General features: G+C 44.3%; 2 protein-coding genes across 2 annotated transcripts in view; one reads left to right on the top strand and one right to left on the bottom strand.

Annotated features, from left to right (window-relative positions):
• LUZP1 (leucine zipper protein 1) overlaps positions 1–14,051 on the top strand; it is a 60,230-nt gene extending 46,179 nt beyond the window's left edge. The window contains exons 3-4 of the mRNA XM_081334257.1: positions 4,708–4,880; positions 6,855–14,051. Of these exons, the coding sequence (XP_081190383.1) occupies positions 4,708–4,869 (162 nt within the window). The 3' untranslated portion in view covers positions 4,870–4,880; positions 6,855–14,051. The remainder of the gene's footprint in view (positions 1–4,707; positions 4,881–6,854) is intronic.
• A 394-nt stretch (positions 14,052–14,445) lies between these two features.
• Positions 14,446–15,366, bottom strand: part of KDM1A (lysine demethylase 1A) — a 29,281-nt gene continuing 28,360 nt past the window's right edge. Inside the window, exon 20 of the mRNA XM_081334258.1 lies at positions 14,446–15,029. Within this exon, the coding sequence (XP_081190384.1) occupies positions 14,844–15,029 (186 nt within the window). The 3' untranslated portion in view covers positions 14,446–14,843. The remainder of the gene's footprint in view (positions 15,030–15,366) is intronic.

The raw sequence follows: 15,366 nt of genomic DNA, 5'->3' as shown, positions 1-15,366 counted from the left end.
GTCATCCGTCCTTGCTTCAGTTTGGTCAAGCTTCTCTTCAGAATGTGGACTGTTAATTTGTGCTTTTCAGATTCTCAGGGCCAAAGGTAGTTGAGCACATGAAAATACGAATATAGGTTGTGCCTTTTCTCAGGATTTTGCAGAAGGCACCCAGGGAAAAAACATGGCTATTTTAAAGAGTTGCAGCCAGTCAAAGTTCCCTTTTCCTTTTGGATTTGCAACAATGCATAGCCGTTGCATCAGTTATGTCTGCAGTTCTCAACTGCTTAATTTCATGCAGATGAAAAGTAACCACAGGCAGGCACAATCCTACATACCCCTTTCTCCCCCCCCTCCCGTCTGTGTGTGTGTGTGTGTGTGTGTGTTGGGGGAGATCCTTTGGGAACTTTTGGAATGTTTCTTCAGTCTTCATGTGTGACAATCGAGCATGCCTAGAAAGTATTGAATGCTTGCCAATTTATGATGTGGTGGAGGGATCGGAAATAGTAAATAAAGGGGAATAGAATCTGTAATCTGGGAGATGGTATGGCTGGCTGATCAGGATGATTCTGGATTGCATTTTTTTTACAGGTGAACTCCTTTAGAGAATGCTGTTGGTTGGTTGGTTGGTTAGTTGGTTGGTTGGTTGGTTGGTTGGTTGAGTTAGATATTTGGGGTCCACAAATCTAAGCACAAGATTGACAAAAGGTTTAGCTGGACTGCCCAATTGGGATGAAAGTATTTCAGGCAAAAGAATTTAAGCAACATAGGCACGCCCATCCATTCTTATACTTTTATTAACTTAAATCCATCACAAAATGCTTGTGGTTGCCTCTGTTAGTCCCTCTGCATTGGATATGTTTTGATTCTTTCAAGAGTTCCTACCAATGCTGTCTTACTTGATAGTGTTTATTTTCCCTCAATCCCTGGTACTTACTGTCTTAATGCTGGACGATGGTAAAAATAAAATAACAGTGGTGAGAACATGAAAACCAGCCGAATCAGATAAACATAACAATGGCTAGCAGTCTAAAAGTAGCACATTCCAAAGTCTTTGTTTGTGTTGTGCAACTGGAATCAAATTGCAACAGATAGAAAGTTCTAACAGCTCAATTTATGGATCAGTTATATATCCAGCCTAGCACGCCAGGCTTGCAATCCAACCTCCAGAAACTCTTTTTGAGAAGAGCTGCTTTCAGATTTTAAAAGATTTGGGAGTTGTCACATTAACTGCATTTAGTTAATTAAAAGAGAGCCAGTTTGGTGCGGAGCTTAAGGAATCGGGCTGGAAACTGGGAAACTCTGCATTCTAGTCTCACTTTAGGCCTGAAGAACCAGCTGGGTGACTTTGGGCCAGTCTCTTTCTCTCAGCCCTAGGAAGGAGGCAATGGCAAACCACTTATGAAAAACCTTGCCAAGTGAATTGCAAGGGCCTAGTTCAGGGGTAGGCAACCTTGGCTCTTTTATGACTCGTGGACTTCATCTCCCAGAATTCCTCAGCCAGCCATGCTGAGGGGAAAGGGAGAGGTTTCCAAGCTGAGCCATGCTGGCTCAGGAATTCTGGGAGTTGAAGTCCACGAGTCATAAAAGAGCCAAGGTTGCCTACCCCTGGCCTAGTTAGTCCGGGCAGTTTCCAAGAACCAGACACCACTGAAAGGAAGAAAAAAAAGGAATTAAAATCTAATTGAATTAAAATTGTTTTTCCCTTACTATTTTGTCCTGGCTGTGCTCGCTTTTCAAAGGACGGGCTCCTGTCATGACACTCAAAGGCCACTGGCCCACAACATGTGGTGCAATGCAGCTCACCAGTAATCCATATAGGGAAGGAACCAAATTCCTATTGGGAAATCCCATGATTGTTAGGAAGGTTCTTGTTTATTCCATTTATAACCTGCTGATTTTCCAAGAATCTGGGGGAGGATTTTCTTGCCCAGAATCCGACAAGTCTGCTTTGACTATTACATCATTGTGTCCTACTTGCTCACAGCTCACAGCAATGAGCATTTCCTTGGCTTTTTTGGAAGTTCCTTCCTTCCACCCCAAATCTGAATGTCTCAGCTAATCATGTTCTGTGCGTGAATTTCTCTTGGGGATCCTTAAGGACCCCCCGAGAAATTCTCCCATAAGCCATGGTTAGTAGGCAAGCCACCACAGTATCCGGTCTCCAGAACTGCATTTTTGTTCTCCTCCTGTTATGTCTCTGCAAGCCAAACCTTTTCAGTGGAAACTGCCCCAAATGAGTTGTAGTTCTCCAGCCTTTATATATTAATTGCATTTGGAAAGCTGCCTCTTAGATGATGAAAGATCTAAATTAAATCCTCTTCTATTTGTGCTGAATGCTTGCGTGAGTCAGATAGCGTCGGTGAAAAGACATAGCGTGACTGTTGGCTTCGGGGTGGTGCCCGGCAACCATTAGGATGTCCTGAGCACCAGCGATCCAGTCTCGCCCTATTTGGCAGAGTCTAACTCTGTCCAGAAAATTCACAAGATGGTTAGAGCTGGTTGTGGATTGCGTTCCTGTTTCGCCATGTTCCTTGCCAGCTTTTCTCTCTCCCTCTTGCCCATCTGAACACCAGAAAAGGAATCTTGTCTCAGAAACTAGAATACCCAGCCAAAAAGACCCCTTGTCCTAACTGACCTTCAGAATGCTGTTTTAAAAGCCACCTGCTGACTAGACTTTTTGCTTAGTTTTATCACCATCGAGAAGTAAGAGACCTGTAAATTGCAACCTGTGTAGTTGCGGATGATGACTGCCAATTGATTTGGGGTAACTCTTGGGAAGCAAATTTCTCCTCACCAAATTCCGGATCCTGTCATGAAGTACCAACAATAGGTACCTGATTTTTCTTTTTCTGATGCGCTAGTAATTTACACCTCTCTCTCTCTCTCTCTCTCTCTCTCTCTCTCTCTCTCTCTCTCTCTCTCTCTCTCTCTCTCTCTCTCTCTCTCTCTCTCTCTCTCTCTCTCTCTCTCTCTCTCCTAACATATCTTTTATCTATATATCTATATGTATATCATCTATACTGCTCAAAAAATAAATGGAACGCTTAAACAACACAATGTACTGTATTTAATAGTAGGATGTCTTATCTTGTGTTCCCTTTATTTTTTTGAGCAGTATATATCTCTATTATCTATCTGTCTATCTGTGATCTATCATCTCATTCATCTTTCAATGTTTGCCTTATCATCTATATCTATTATCTATACATCTTTCTCTCTCTCCCCCCCCCCCCACACATACACACACGGACACAAACACACAAATTTATGTGGCCGCCGATTTCACTAAAGGTCCATCAAGGAGGCCTTTTTTCTCTGCCGCTGAAACCCCCCCATTTTTTGCGGGGGGGGGGGGCAGGTGTCCATCTTTCACAGGTGAAACTGGCTAGGCTCCCAGTCCCTGATGCTCAGGAGTGACTTCCCTGGAGGAGGGTTTTACGGAAGCAGTTTGGTTCAGCAAAACAATAATCAAATATAGATTTTTTTTCCGGCAAGGAGTGGAAGGGTTGTCTTGTCTTCTCACACCCCCCCCACACTGCTCATGAAACCAGAAAGTGGCAATTAAAAATGTGTAAAGGTGCAGGTTTTTTTTGAAAGGAGCTACAGTTTTGAATGTTTGAAGGATTTTAGATCTTGTAAATACAATGCACTCTGCTGGCGTCAGCCTGAAAGTGCAGGATTGTACAGTAAGAAGTCTGTTTGGCTTATTTAATGGATTAAAAGTCACAGCCAGTGGATCCAAATCACATCTAAAAAAACAGCAGTGGGACAATTAAAAGTAAAATCAAAACTCAATGCTAAACACCACCTGAGATTTGCAGAAATCAGTTCAGCTCAGAAGATAAAGCCTGCAGGAATGGAACTTCCAGAGTTAATCGGCTCCTTAAGAGAGAGAACTATTTGGGGGAAACCAAAACCTGAATGTAGGACTAGGATTAATAAGCCTGGGTTTAGAACTAGGGGCTCTAGAGAGCATTTAGTCCAGCCCCATGTTTCAGAGAAGCATGAAGCAAATTAGGCCGGGCAAACAGAAAAGTTAAATTCATACAATATCCTCAACTAGGATAAAAGGAGAGAGTTGATAGGCTGTGGTTCCAAATGTGGAAAACCAGAACAGTTGTGTTTTGTAAATCATGCTGGTGCATAGTCACCAGAAACCTTGCAGCTAACTCGAGATTCCCAGCTCCACCCAATCCCCATATTGCTCCTGTCTGATATTTTTTTAAATTTTTATATCTCTGTACCATCTCTGTCTACGGCTAACTTGGCCCTTGGTGGATGTTCACCATCAGGTAATCCTCAACTTGCAACAGTTTGTTTAGGGACGACCATTCAAAGTTACAATGGCACTGAAAAAAGTGATGTCTTCACACGACCGTAGTAGCATTCCCTGTGGTCATGTGATCAGAGTTCAGACGCTTGGCAAGTCACTCATATTTACGAGGGTTGCAGTGTCCCAGCGGGTCACGTGATCCCCTTTTGTGACCTTCTGACGAGCAAAGTCAGTGGGGAATCCAGGTTCACTTAACTAATTTAACAACTCCAGTGACTCACTGAACAACTTCAGCAAAAAAAGGTCATAAAATGGGGCAAACTCACTTAACAAATGTTTCACTTAGCAACATAAATTTTGGGCTGAATCGTGGCCATACATCGAGGACTAGCTGTATAAGTGACTCACAAGGGATTGCTTTGTTAAAGTTCTTTCTCCTGCTTTTGATACAGGAAGACAAAGATTTTGCTCCCAGGAGAAAAGCCTACAGCTCCTCTGAGCAACTGATATCAAAGAGGAGGCCAGAGGTCAAGGCAGAACTGACCCGTCAATTTCCGAGCAGCAGGGCCGAGGAGCGGAGGCGGTGGTCCAGAGATCACTCGGAAGCCCACTGAACTGGCTGAGGGTAAGGCTAGGAATTGCGTTCACCTCCTTCGAACCTTTTTCTTTGCTTCAGTCTCTTGTCTTTTCCTTTGGGAGTTCTAGGCAGCCCAGGTGGCGTTCCTGTCTTCCCTTTTTGCCACACAGCAACCTTGCAGGTTGGATTGGAAAGGAAGACTTACCTCGAACCACGGGAAGTAGTAGCACCGCTTTATAAATCCTTAGTAAAGCCACACCCGGAATACTGCATCCAGTTTTGATCACCACCTGACAAAAAAAGATGATGAGACTTTTTTTGGGGGGAAAAAAGCATGGAGCAGTTAGGATGATTAAAGGCCTGGAGACAAAAAATATGAACAGTTGCAGGAACTGGGTATGGCTAGTCTGGAGAAAAGGACTAGGGATGACATGATAGTAGCATTCCACTATTTGAGGGGCTGCCACAAAGAAGAGGGGGTCAACCTATCCTCCAAAGCAGCAGAAGGCAAGACAAGAAGCAACGGATGGAAACTAAGCAAGGAGAGAAGCAACCTGGAACTAAGGAGAAACTTCCTGACTGTGAAAGCGATCAACCATTGGAACAATCTGCCTTCAGAAGATGTAGGTGCTTCATCACTGGAGGTTTTTAGGAAGAGACAGGACAGCCACCTGTCTGAAATGATATATAGGGTCTGCTGCTTGAGCCAGGGGTTGACTAGAAGACCTCCAAGGTCCCTTCCGGCTCTATTCTGGTTGAAATTAGCTTCTCTTGTTAACTCTTAAACTGATGATTTGGAAATCGCCAGAAGTTAGACCAAAACAAGGAAGTGCACCAAGAGTCTAAAATGATACAAAAATGGACAAATGTGGGCCTCATTTTGATTTCTTGCAGAATGCTGCTGGTGGTGTTGCTCTCAGAGTGCAATGTCACCTCAGCTACTCACTTAGTTGGTTATATTGATGGAGCTCAGTGCATACATAGCTCACATGAAGTACATGGATTAAAATTTCTACACACGGAAACTACTGCGAGGCTTCCATGCTGGGCCTTGCACAATTGTCCCTCAAGCATTTTTAATATACGGCTTTAAAAAACAATAAAAATCAGACCTTCATATGTAGCATTCGAATTGGCCTGTAAACAGAATGAAGATTGTTTTGTGTGGAAGACGGTCACTTAATGGCCTCCTTGAATAGATTCACCTCAGAATGTATGAATGAATGAACCTTTTATTGTCAAAGTACAACCATGTATACATTGAGATTGGCTGAGCCTCCCTTCGTGCCCCCACCCTCCAGCTTACAGTGACACAAACCCTCCATCTTATTACACCATGTGAGCTAATTGCACACCACACTGGCCTCGCAAGTCAATCATGCATAAAGTTTATAAAAATTATTTCCCGTTCAAAAGCCTAACAGCCCATGGATAGAAGCTGTTCTTCAGACTGTTGGTGCGGCTGGCTATACTCCTGTATCTCCCACCCGATGGTAGGAGAGTAAAGAGATACCGTCCAGGGTGTGAGTCATCCCTGAGAATTTTCCTCACTCTTCCAAGGCAGCGAGCCCTGGCGAGGTCATCCAGTGGTGTCAGGGGACAGCCCACAATGTCTTGTGCTGTGCTCACCACCCTCTGTAATGCCTTCCTATCCGCGGCTGTCAGACCGTAGGCTTGAGCTCTTTCCCAATGTGACTGAAATATGGTATCCAAGGCAGCAAACATAACTAATGCTCCTCCTCCTTTTGATTTTCCCCACAAAAAACAACCCTGTGAGGTGAGTTGGACGGAGAAAGAACGACACAGGCCAAAGTCACCCAGCTGGTTTTCATGCCAAACGTAGGACTAGAATTCACAGTCTCCTAGTTATTGGCCACAGGCACCCAGCTGGCTTTCATGATTAGAACACACAGACTCCTGGTTTCTAGGCCAGCATCTTAACCATTACATCAAACCAGCTCTCAAACTGACACTTGATGTTGTCCTTTCTTTCTTTCTCTCTCTCTCTCTCTGTATCCCCAGTGTATTTCCTGCTGCAGTTTGCATGGCCTCCAGACCTGGAACTCCATCTTTCTCCTGCTGCTGCTGCTGCCGCCAGTCCACCATGGGGGGGGGGGGAACTGATACGGTGCCTGACCTTTACCCCCTTTCAGTGCTCAAGTACCCTCCGTCTCCCTCTCCCCTTCCCAAAACCCGGATGGACTTTTCTTTTAATGGTGGCTTTGCGTTCTCCTCCTCCTCCACGAAGGAGGACGTGGAGGTTTTGCTCAGGGGAATCCCACTTTGGAACTTTTACCGAGCGCGAATCAATGGAGACCCTCAATTTGCAATTCCTTGGAAACCTCCAAGAACTTTGGATTCTCGACTTGGCTGTTCATTGACTCCATTCCAGGAGAAGCTCTTGGTTTGGTTTGACTTGAAAGTCCCATGGAGAACCACTTTGGACTCGTCTCTGCGTGGTCCTCAGCTTCGGAGAGCCATTTACCTGGCCCCTCTTGGCCATAACTCTTGAAGAATGGCCTAGCGGGGCTCATGGGCCACTGCTTCACAGTAGCAGCCTCTCTTCTTCCTCCTCCTTGCCCCACAGCGTAACAGTTTGGCCGCTCATACCGATGTTTGACTGAGCCATTCAGAGAAGCAATAAAATGAGAGTCATTTCCTCCAGCGTCTCCTGCTCCACTGGCACTAGGGACTGGAGCAGCAAAGGTTGGCCGGTTCTCTTTGGCCTCAAAAAAAAAAAAAAGGTCTCTGCTTCCTTTCTTGTTGGCACAGCACACTCCTTGCAAACCCAGCCAGACTTGGGGTCTACAACGACAAATCTCATCGACAAGCCTCCCGCTCTGCTCCCAGTCAACTTGCAGCCCGATCCAAAGGGACCCAGCTTTGCTCGGTGAGGGCTGTTCTGACGTCACTTGAACTAAGCCCTAGAAGACTCGTGTGTGGCCGGCAGTTGGAGGTGTCCGATTTGTCCAGTTCTTCAGCGCATCCTTGGGGGGGGGGCGGAGGGGGGGGACACATTCCTTTATTTCTGCTACCTCACCACTTGCTTGGGCAGGAGGACCAGCGTATGATCTTCCAGAGACCCAGTGGCTGCCCTCTTCCACCTCTGAAACAGCAAACTGAATTTTGTTCACACAATCATCCCAGTCCACCCACCCCGCTCCAAAGGCCTGCTTTCCATCGTCCTCTATGCGCTTTGTTCAGATGCTGCTGTATCGGAAGCCTTCTTACCCGCCTCTGCCCCTGTTTTGCCAAGGTGCGACTCGAGAACTGATCAGAATTAGCTGCTCTTCCCCTTTTAAACAAATCTCTCTCATGCGCCTGGACATGCCAAGTGCTAAAATGAGCAGGGGACCAGTCCAGAGGCTTTCTAGGGCATGTGACCAAATAACACCCCCTCCAGCTATTTGAGAAGAGGGGCGCACGGGTCCCAAGAGTTCATTAAAAATGCAATTATTATGGCAGCCAGCCCAGGTGGCTCAGAAGGCAGGAATGGGTCAAGGGAGGAGAATCAGCCAGTGGGTTGCTGAGTTCACTCACCTGCACACCTTCCTCACTGCAAAGCAACTACCTGCAAAGCTTCTGTGTTGTCTGGGTAGCTGGGAGCAAACATGGGAAAGTTTTGAGGTGTGAGAATCTGTGGGTAACGTGTTTCTCCTTTGCCTGTGAGTGTTGTCCTGCAAGTTGCTTCACCCACACGCCGAGAAGTAAGCATGGAGTTGATGTTCTTGGCATTCAAAACCAGGTCCTTGGTCACTTTCTCTCTCCCCCCCGCCCTCCAGAATAGCCTTATATTCCCTTGCCTCTGGGAATTGTAGGGGAGGGGAGGATTGTATCAGCACCACCCTCCATTGTCGCCTCCTCACCATCAACCACCTCCTCCTCACTGTCAGTCATCACCTTTTGTTACCACCCACCACCAATCTCTTCCTCCAAAAGCATTTGATGGCTGTCTGACGGTGTTAGGCCTCAGAGTGTAGCATTGTGCGCTTCAAAAAGATTTGCCTCCCTCTAAGCCAGTGCTTCCCAGATGGGAAGACGTTACCCAAAACTGAGCAAAATTGTTTTTTTTTTGTTGTTTTCTTTGAGCAACAGCACACGACTCCTTTACCAACCAGGATAGGGACGTTTCAATTGACTTTAAAGATTGCCACATGCACTAAAATATCTCCTAAAGCTTTCCTATTAAGATGAAGGCTCAGGAAATTACAACTGATAATTTGTTGAAATGACATAAAGATCATTGGGTGATTATTGTTTGTATAATGCCGGTAGTCCTCGAGTTACGATCATCCATTTTGTGACAGTTTGAAGTTACAATGGTGCTGGAGGAAGGGAGTTACAACAGGTCCTCAAAGTTTGGTGAGGCTTTTTGATAAGCAGTTTTGGGTAATGAAGGAAAATATTTGGAAGCCCTGCTCTAAGGGTATCTGAACTTGTAAGACTTGTGGACTTCCGCTCCCATAATTCCTTAGTCAGCATGGCTGGTTGAGGAATTCTGGGAGTTGTAGTCCATGAGTCTTAAAATTGCCAAGATTGGAGAGCCCTGCTCTATGCCATCGTCATCTTATTCAACCATATAAAAGGGGAAATCCCATTGGAATATCTTTGCCCAAGGAAAAAGAACCCACATCCCACACTCGTCTCTTTCCCGCAAAGATGAATTCCTGTGTTCACACAATAGGCTAAACAAAGAAGCACCGTTAACAAGTGCATGTGTTCCATGCGATCTTAATCCCACTGAATATGAGTTTAATAGAAAGTTTAGACTTACTGTGGCAGCCATGCCTGGAGTCATCAGCATGCTAAATGTAACAGAAACAGGAGACTATAGCCAGAGTATGCTGCATGTGCAAAGTTCTTCTTTACGTCAAACAAGGATTTGAATAACACAATCAGACTTTATTTAAAAACTCATGCACGGGCAGAACAGGGGCCAGGTGGGGACACATGTCATGGGAACACAACCAGTGTTGTCATTCCTTCATTGCTGTTGAAAAAACCAGCCGTTTTGGTACCTTTTGAGGATTTCAACATAAATTCAGTTCTGGAACCACAAAGGGTTTTTATTTTTTTTTACCTTGTAATATTTTGACTCTAAACTAACGCTCCCATTTGCATGCCACGTTTTTCTGTAGCACAACAGGAATAAAAGGAGATGGAAGGGTTGTTTTTTTGTTTTAAAAAAACCTGGGAAGCCTAAGGCAAGTTAAAGAATGTTTGTGGGCTTCTATTTGCTTACCGCTTCGGACATGAAGCTGAAACAATCCACTGTTGGTTTGGCATATGAAAGGGTATCACAGCTGGTTATTGTCTCATAGCAGAATAAAGGGAAAATTGGGGAGGTAGTCAGACTGAATGCCTTACTTCCAAAACTACATTTCTGCACATTGTATTTGCATAACCAGGGTTAGTTCAAGTGGGCTAAGGCTCAGCCTTTGATGGAATCGGACCAAATGATGGTCGCCAAGTTTTGCACCTCTTTTTAAAGAGCTAAGCCTTTATTTCATGCTCCAGCAATTTCTGGATAGGTTGTTGCAACGTAACACTATTTTTATTCTCCAATTTTGGGCAAGTCTTCCAGCTTGCGGGGGGGGTGGGTGGAGGGATGGGGAGTGAAGAAAACCTTAATTGATTTGCGTCCACCGAGGGGTGCCAAGTTTGCACGAAAGTCTTATTTGCTCTGTGTGATAACCAACCTGTAGTAGCCATTTTAATGAGTGTGCTTTGTGTGCCTGATCTAGTAATAAGTTGAGGCTCATGGATTAATCCCCCCAAAAGGATGTTTTTTTTAATAGCGCCCCCTTCAAAAAGAAGCCATTCCACTATGAATTAAAGAAAGCACTTTAGCATATGAAACATGATATAAACAGCTCCATTCTTCTTGATCTCAGGCTACTTGAAAATTAAACCTGCAATGATTCTGCTGCTATTTGAGCCATTCCTTCAATTGGGTCAGAGATACTGCAATGCCGGGGGAAGGGGGGAATTGCAGCATCTAACCCTAATTCTAAGGACTCTGGTTCCTACAGGGTGTTTTAATTCCTTCCTAAAGCATATTGCTTTTAGCAATGAAATTCCAGGTGTTAACGTTGCTCAATCAGCTAACATTATGGCAGGGGTCTTCAAACTTAGCCCTTTTATGACTTGTGGACTTCAACTCCCAGAATTCCTCATCCAGGCACGCGTGCCTGGCTGAGGAATTCTGGGAGTTGAAGTCCACAAGTCATAAAAGGGCCAAGTTTGAAGACCCCTGCATTATGGCCATTTTCATTTGTGCCTCATTTTCAACTGCAGCCCTACTAGATACTTAAACAAGACACTTATGCAAAGCTGAGCACCATTTAGTGACATGCTAAGCTCTATTAGTCTTAAACTTGGAGTAGTTGGTTGGGCTTAGGTTGTGGACTGATCCAAGTCCCTTTGGGTAGTTCAGGGATTTTTCAATTTTTTTTAGTGCTTTCCCAAAACAATAAATGCATTTTTTGTGAGACCCTCTCCCAATCATTGATTTAATGGGTAGAGTTCAGCAAGAAATAAATGTTCCCTTTACTTTGAATCATTGTTAGCCTGCATATCAGAGGCAGTCATAAAATTTGCAGCCAACAGATAAAGGGAAGAGCAAAGGCCAGAATAAATTTTAAATCCGTCTACCTGTGCTAGACTGATGGCTACGAAGATTATAACCCTCTTATAAAAAGATCCTTTCCTTCCTGGGCTGGCCCAACTCCGTTTGAAACCCTTGGATTAAATTATGGTTCAGTGCATTGTCCAAACGCAGAAAGTAGCTTAATTCAGTAACCAGGTTCAACGTGTTGATGTCAGTTTACTATGACAGGCAAACACAGCCCCTGAAAATATTTTCAGTCTTTTAACTCAACAAGGCAGGGACAATCTCTTTTTTTATCTCCAAGATTACTTCAGTTACGGTAATTCCTCAGAACTCTGTAGCTTTCGCTAGTGAAAAACAAGGAACTTGTCCTAGCCCCAATATAAGTGGTCCGTATACCTTAGTAGAGGTCTTTTCATTTCTTTATTCCTTCCAGAAGTTTAATTTATTTTATTATTTTATTATTTTAATTCCATTTATATCCCGCCCTTCTCCGAAGACTCAGGGCGGCTTACAAGCCTATGCTAGCTCTAAAAGGTTGCCAACATGCTAGCGCAGCTCTGGCTCAGCTGATAGGATCAGCTTTGTTTCTCCAGTACCACAATCTTTATTTTGGGGGTGTGGGCGTGATGCAGACTTCATCTCCCAGAATTCCCCAACCAGCTACGCATAGCTGACTGGGGAATTCTGGGAGTTAAGGTCCATAGGTCTTAAAAGTGGTCAAGGTTGGACACCGCCTGCCTTAGAATATACTTGAACCGCTGGGAAGAGGAGGTCTTTCTGAGAACGGTGTGGGACATAAACCTGTCCTCATTTGAGCAAAGTTTTCTTCTGCTCTGTGTATTTACAAAATCCACTGAATTGATAGCTACCATATCCATTCTTATCAGGGACTACTGGGTGGGGGCAGAAATAAGATTCTGCAGAAGGAATGTGTTTTCCCTAATTAAATATTAAGACCGTGTCTTCACTGTTACATATCAGGGAGTCTGCTTCCCGTTCTCAGTTTTGCAATTCCGCGTCGGCAATCTTATATTAAACTAGATGTAGAGCAATAAATAATCCTTATTGCCAGAGAGGGGAAGGGGTGTTATTCAGTGAACGGCTCCATTAAAATCAGGATTATAAACCCTACAGAAAGGCTAACCCTGAGTGCAATAAGAGCCGATTGTATTTGTGGACATAAGTGAGGATTTCAGGACATGAAGATTGGCTCAGCTTGCACACTTTTAATGAAAAACAACTGTAAAGTGTATTTGTAAATATTTGCCAGTGTTTGGGGTGAACTAATTAATTTGTGTTTTAAACTGTAAGATGTATAACTACCGTAGGGAATCCCCCAGGGACTTTCTGATGCTGAAAAATTGTATGATTTTTTAAGGAACAAAAAAGATAATCCAGTGTTGTAATTGTATTTGACGCACGCGAATTTTTTTTCTTTTCTTTCTTTAACTCAAGAAACTTAAAACCATGCAGCTTCTCCCGCCAGGAGATCAGGAGACTTGCGCTTCTTAACAAGCACATGACCTGTTCTTGCTCCATTCCTATCGCTGCTGAAACAACATGGCAGCTCTGATCGAGAGCCAGGTATCTCGTTGACCAAATTAGAGTTTTGTACGCATGAAGTCCCAGCTTCATGAGACCCATACGCAAGATGCTGCCAGCCAGAGTAGACAGTACTTAGCTTCATACTTTAGTATGCCATTAGGAGGCAAGACTGATTTAGTGATAAAACGCTGACATCTGAGTGCCAAGAACTTAGGGTTTTTAGCCATAGGGTTGGTCAGAAAGCCCTGCATGTATGCAGCACAAGGGCGGTGCCCCTGAAGCACTGAAATGATGCCCCTTTCCTGCCCACTCAATTTACATAATGAGAAGGCTGTGTTTTGCTGCTTTAGTTAAAAGCCCAACGTGATTGCCGAAGAAGGGAAAGAGCAGGGGGAGACTGCTGTGCAGAAGTTCTCCCTCCCTTTTTCCTTCTTGGTTGGAGACCAAAGGAATTACTTTCTCTTTTTTTTGTAGCTATTGGAAGCCCAAATCTGCCTTCCATACCTGCACAAAGGGAGAGGCATGTTGGTCTTCCTGCCGTATGAAACACTTGAGAATCCTTCAACTTCTGTGGAATGTATTTTTTAAGAGATGAAAATATATTTTTTCTATTTGCTAATGTCCAGACGGGGTGAAAAAAAGGGACTGCAGAAGTCAGACAATGTTGAGTTCTAAGGCAGATGAGCATCATCTGCCTTCTATTTCTTTTCAGGTGAAGAAAAAAAAAAAGCAAGTGCAATTTAAGCCCACAATATCCTGAGCGCCTCAGCTCCCAGCCCGCCACATGCTCAGCCCGTGGCCAGCATTATCCAGGTCACGCTCCCCCTGACTCGCAAGGAAGCAATAGAATACTAGCATGCTGGCTGGGGGAAAGGCTCCCGTTCTTTCACCTCTCAAACTCGCCTCTGCACTGGACAGCAGGCAGTGTGAATCTGCCAGTTACACAGAGCAACGAGTCTGCATGTTATGTTTAAACACATTTGTTTTTTTGTCCGCATGTTATCTTCTGACTAATGCTATCTGTTCTGCAGTACATAATCAATAAAATTATTTGTATGTTAATGCAACTTGTGAGGCAGAAAAGTCCTTTTGCTTCTTCCGTGGGAAAGAAAATCCAGCCACTTCTACACAACATTATGATGCGTTGACAGTGTTACGGATCACAAAGTGCACCACTCCGATTGTTAAGCCTGCATCTCCTCACCCTTTGGAGTTTTTTTTAAATTTTATAAACCCGCAAAGGAGACCCAACAGAAGGTTGAACTGTGGGGACCTTGGTGCTCTCCGTACTTGGTGGTTTTTCTTGCAAGACGTTTTATTACCCAACTAGGTAATATTATCAGTGCTGATTGGATAATGAAATGTTTGCAAGAAAACAACCAAACTCGGAGCACCAAGGACCCTAGAACACAATAGCATGCCGTACTCAAACAAAGAAAAAGAACACATTGGAAGTTTTTTTAAAAAAATTACAAAGGTTTATTTTTTTTATTTTTATTTTTTTGCTTTCTAAGCGAAATCCATGTAAAACGAACTTACCTTAATTACTAACAGCTATCTTACAAGACCTCTAAACCATAGGAAGAAAGTTAACCCAAACCATATCTGTACCTAAAATGTTCCAACTTGAGAGACTCAAGTTTATTTTCTGAGTAGTATGAATGCTACTCTGGTGGGACAGCATTTTCAAGTGATGGATAGATACCGTTGAAGGGCTTCTCTGTTCTCCGCTTCCAACTTCTGGATTAAGCCCTCCAACTGGTAGTGCCACAGAACACAATTCCACTTGCTTCTAACAGAGTCCAGACGCCAAGAACTCTGAGCCCGCTGCACCGTCTCTAGCACTGGCGTCTTCACATGGGAGGCGTCTGTTGTGCTGTTGCCACGGGGGTCGCTTGGCGAGGGAGAGTGTACATCGCACCAAGAAACTGGTCTGCAATACGCCCAGCCTCTCTCAGGCCACTTAGCAGTGCTCCGTGAACCGTCGCTGGGTAGTTACGAATTGTATGTTCTCCAGCAAAGAAGAGGCGAGGAATGGGCTGGAAAAGAAAGAGCAGGTGGGCAATGGCTCTGAGACCCTCTGGAGAGGGTAATGGGGCTCTGGTAAAATAAGGACGGTCAAGAGTCAGCTTTGTTTTTAGTGATGTCCCCGGGGAAATGGAGACTGGATGGGAGAATAATCTGTACATTTTGCAGAAGCAGCAATAAGAATGGCAAAAAGGTGTCGAGCGCTTCACAGATGAAGAGGGCAAAAGAAAACAGCATAATATTCCTCTGATAACAAAAAACAAGAATTTAAATTTAGCAAATGATAATGGTGAACCTCGAAACGTTTTAAAACAGGGATGGAAGGACTTGCCCAATTGGGTGTGGGGA

This window comes from Vipera berus, assembly GCF_964194415.1.
Source record: "Vipera berus genome assembly, chromosome: 9".
NCBI lineage: Eukaryota > Metazoa > Chordata > Lepidosauria > Squamata > Viperidae > Vipera > Vipera berus.
This window is presented reverse-complemented; position numbering and strand designations above follow the sequence as displayed.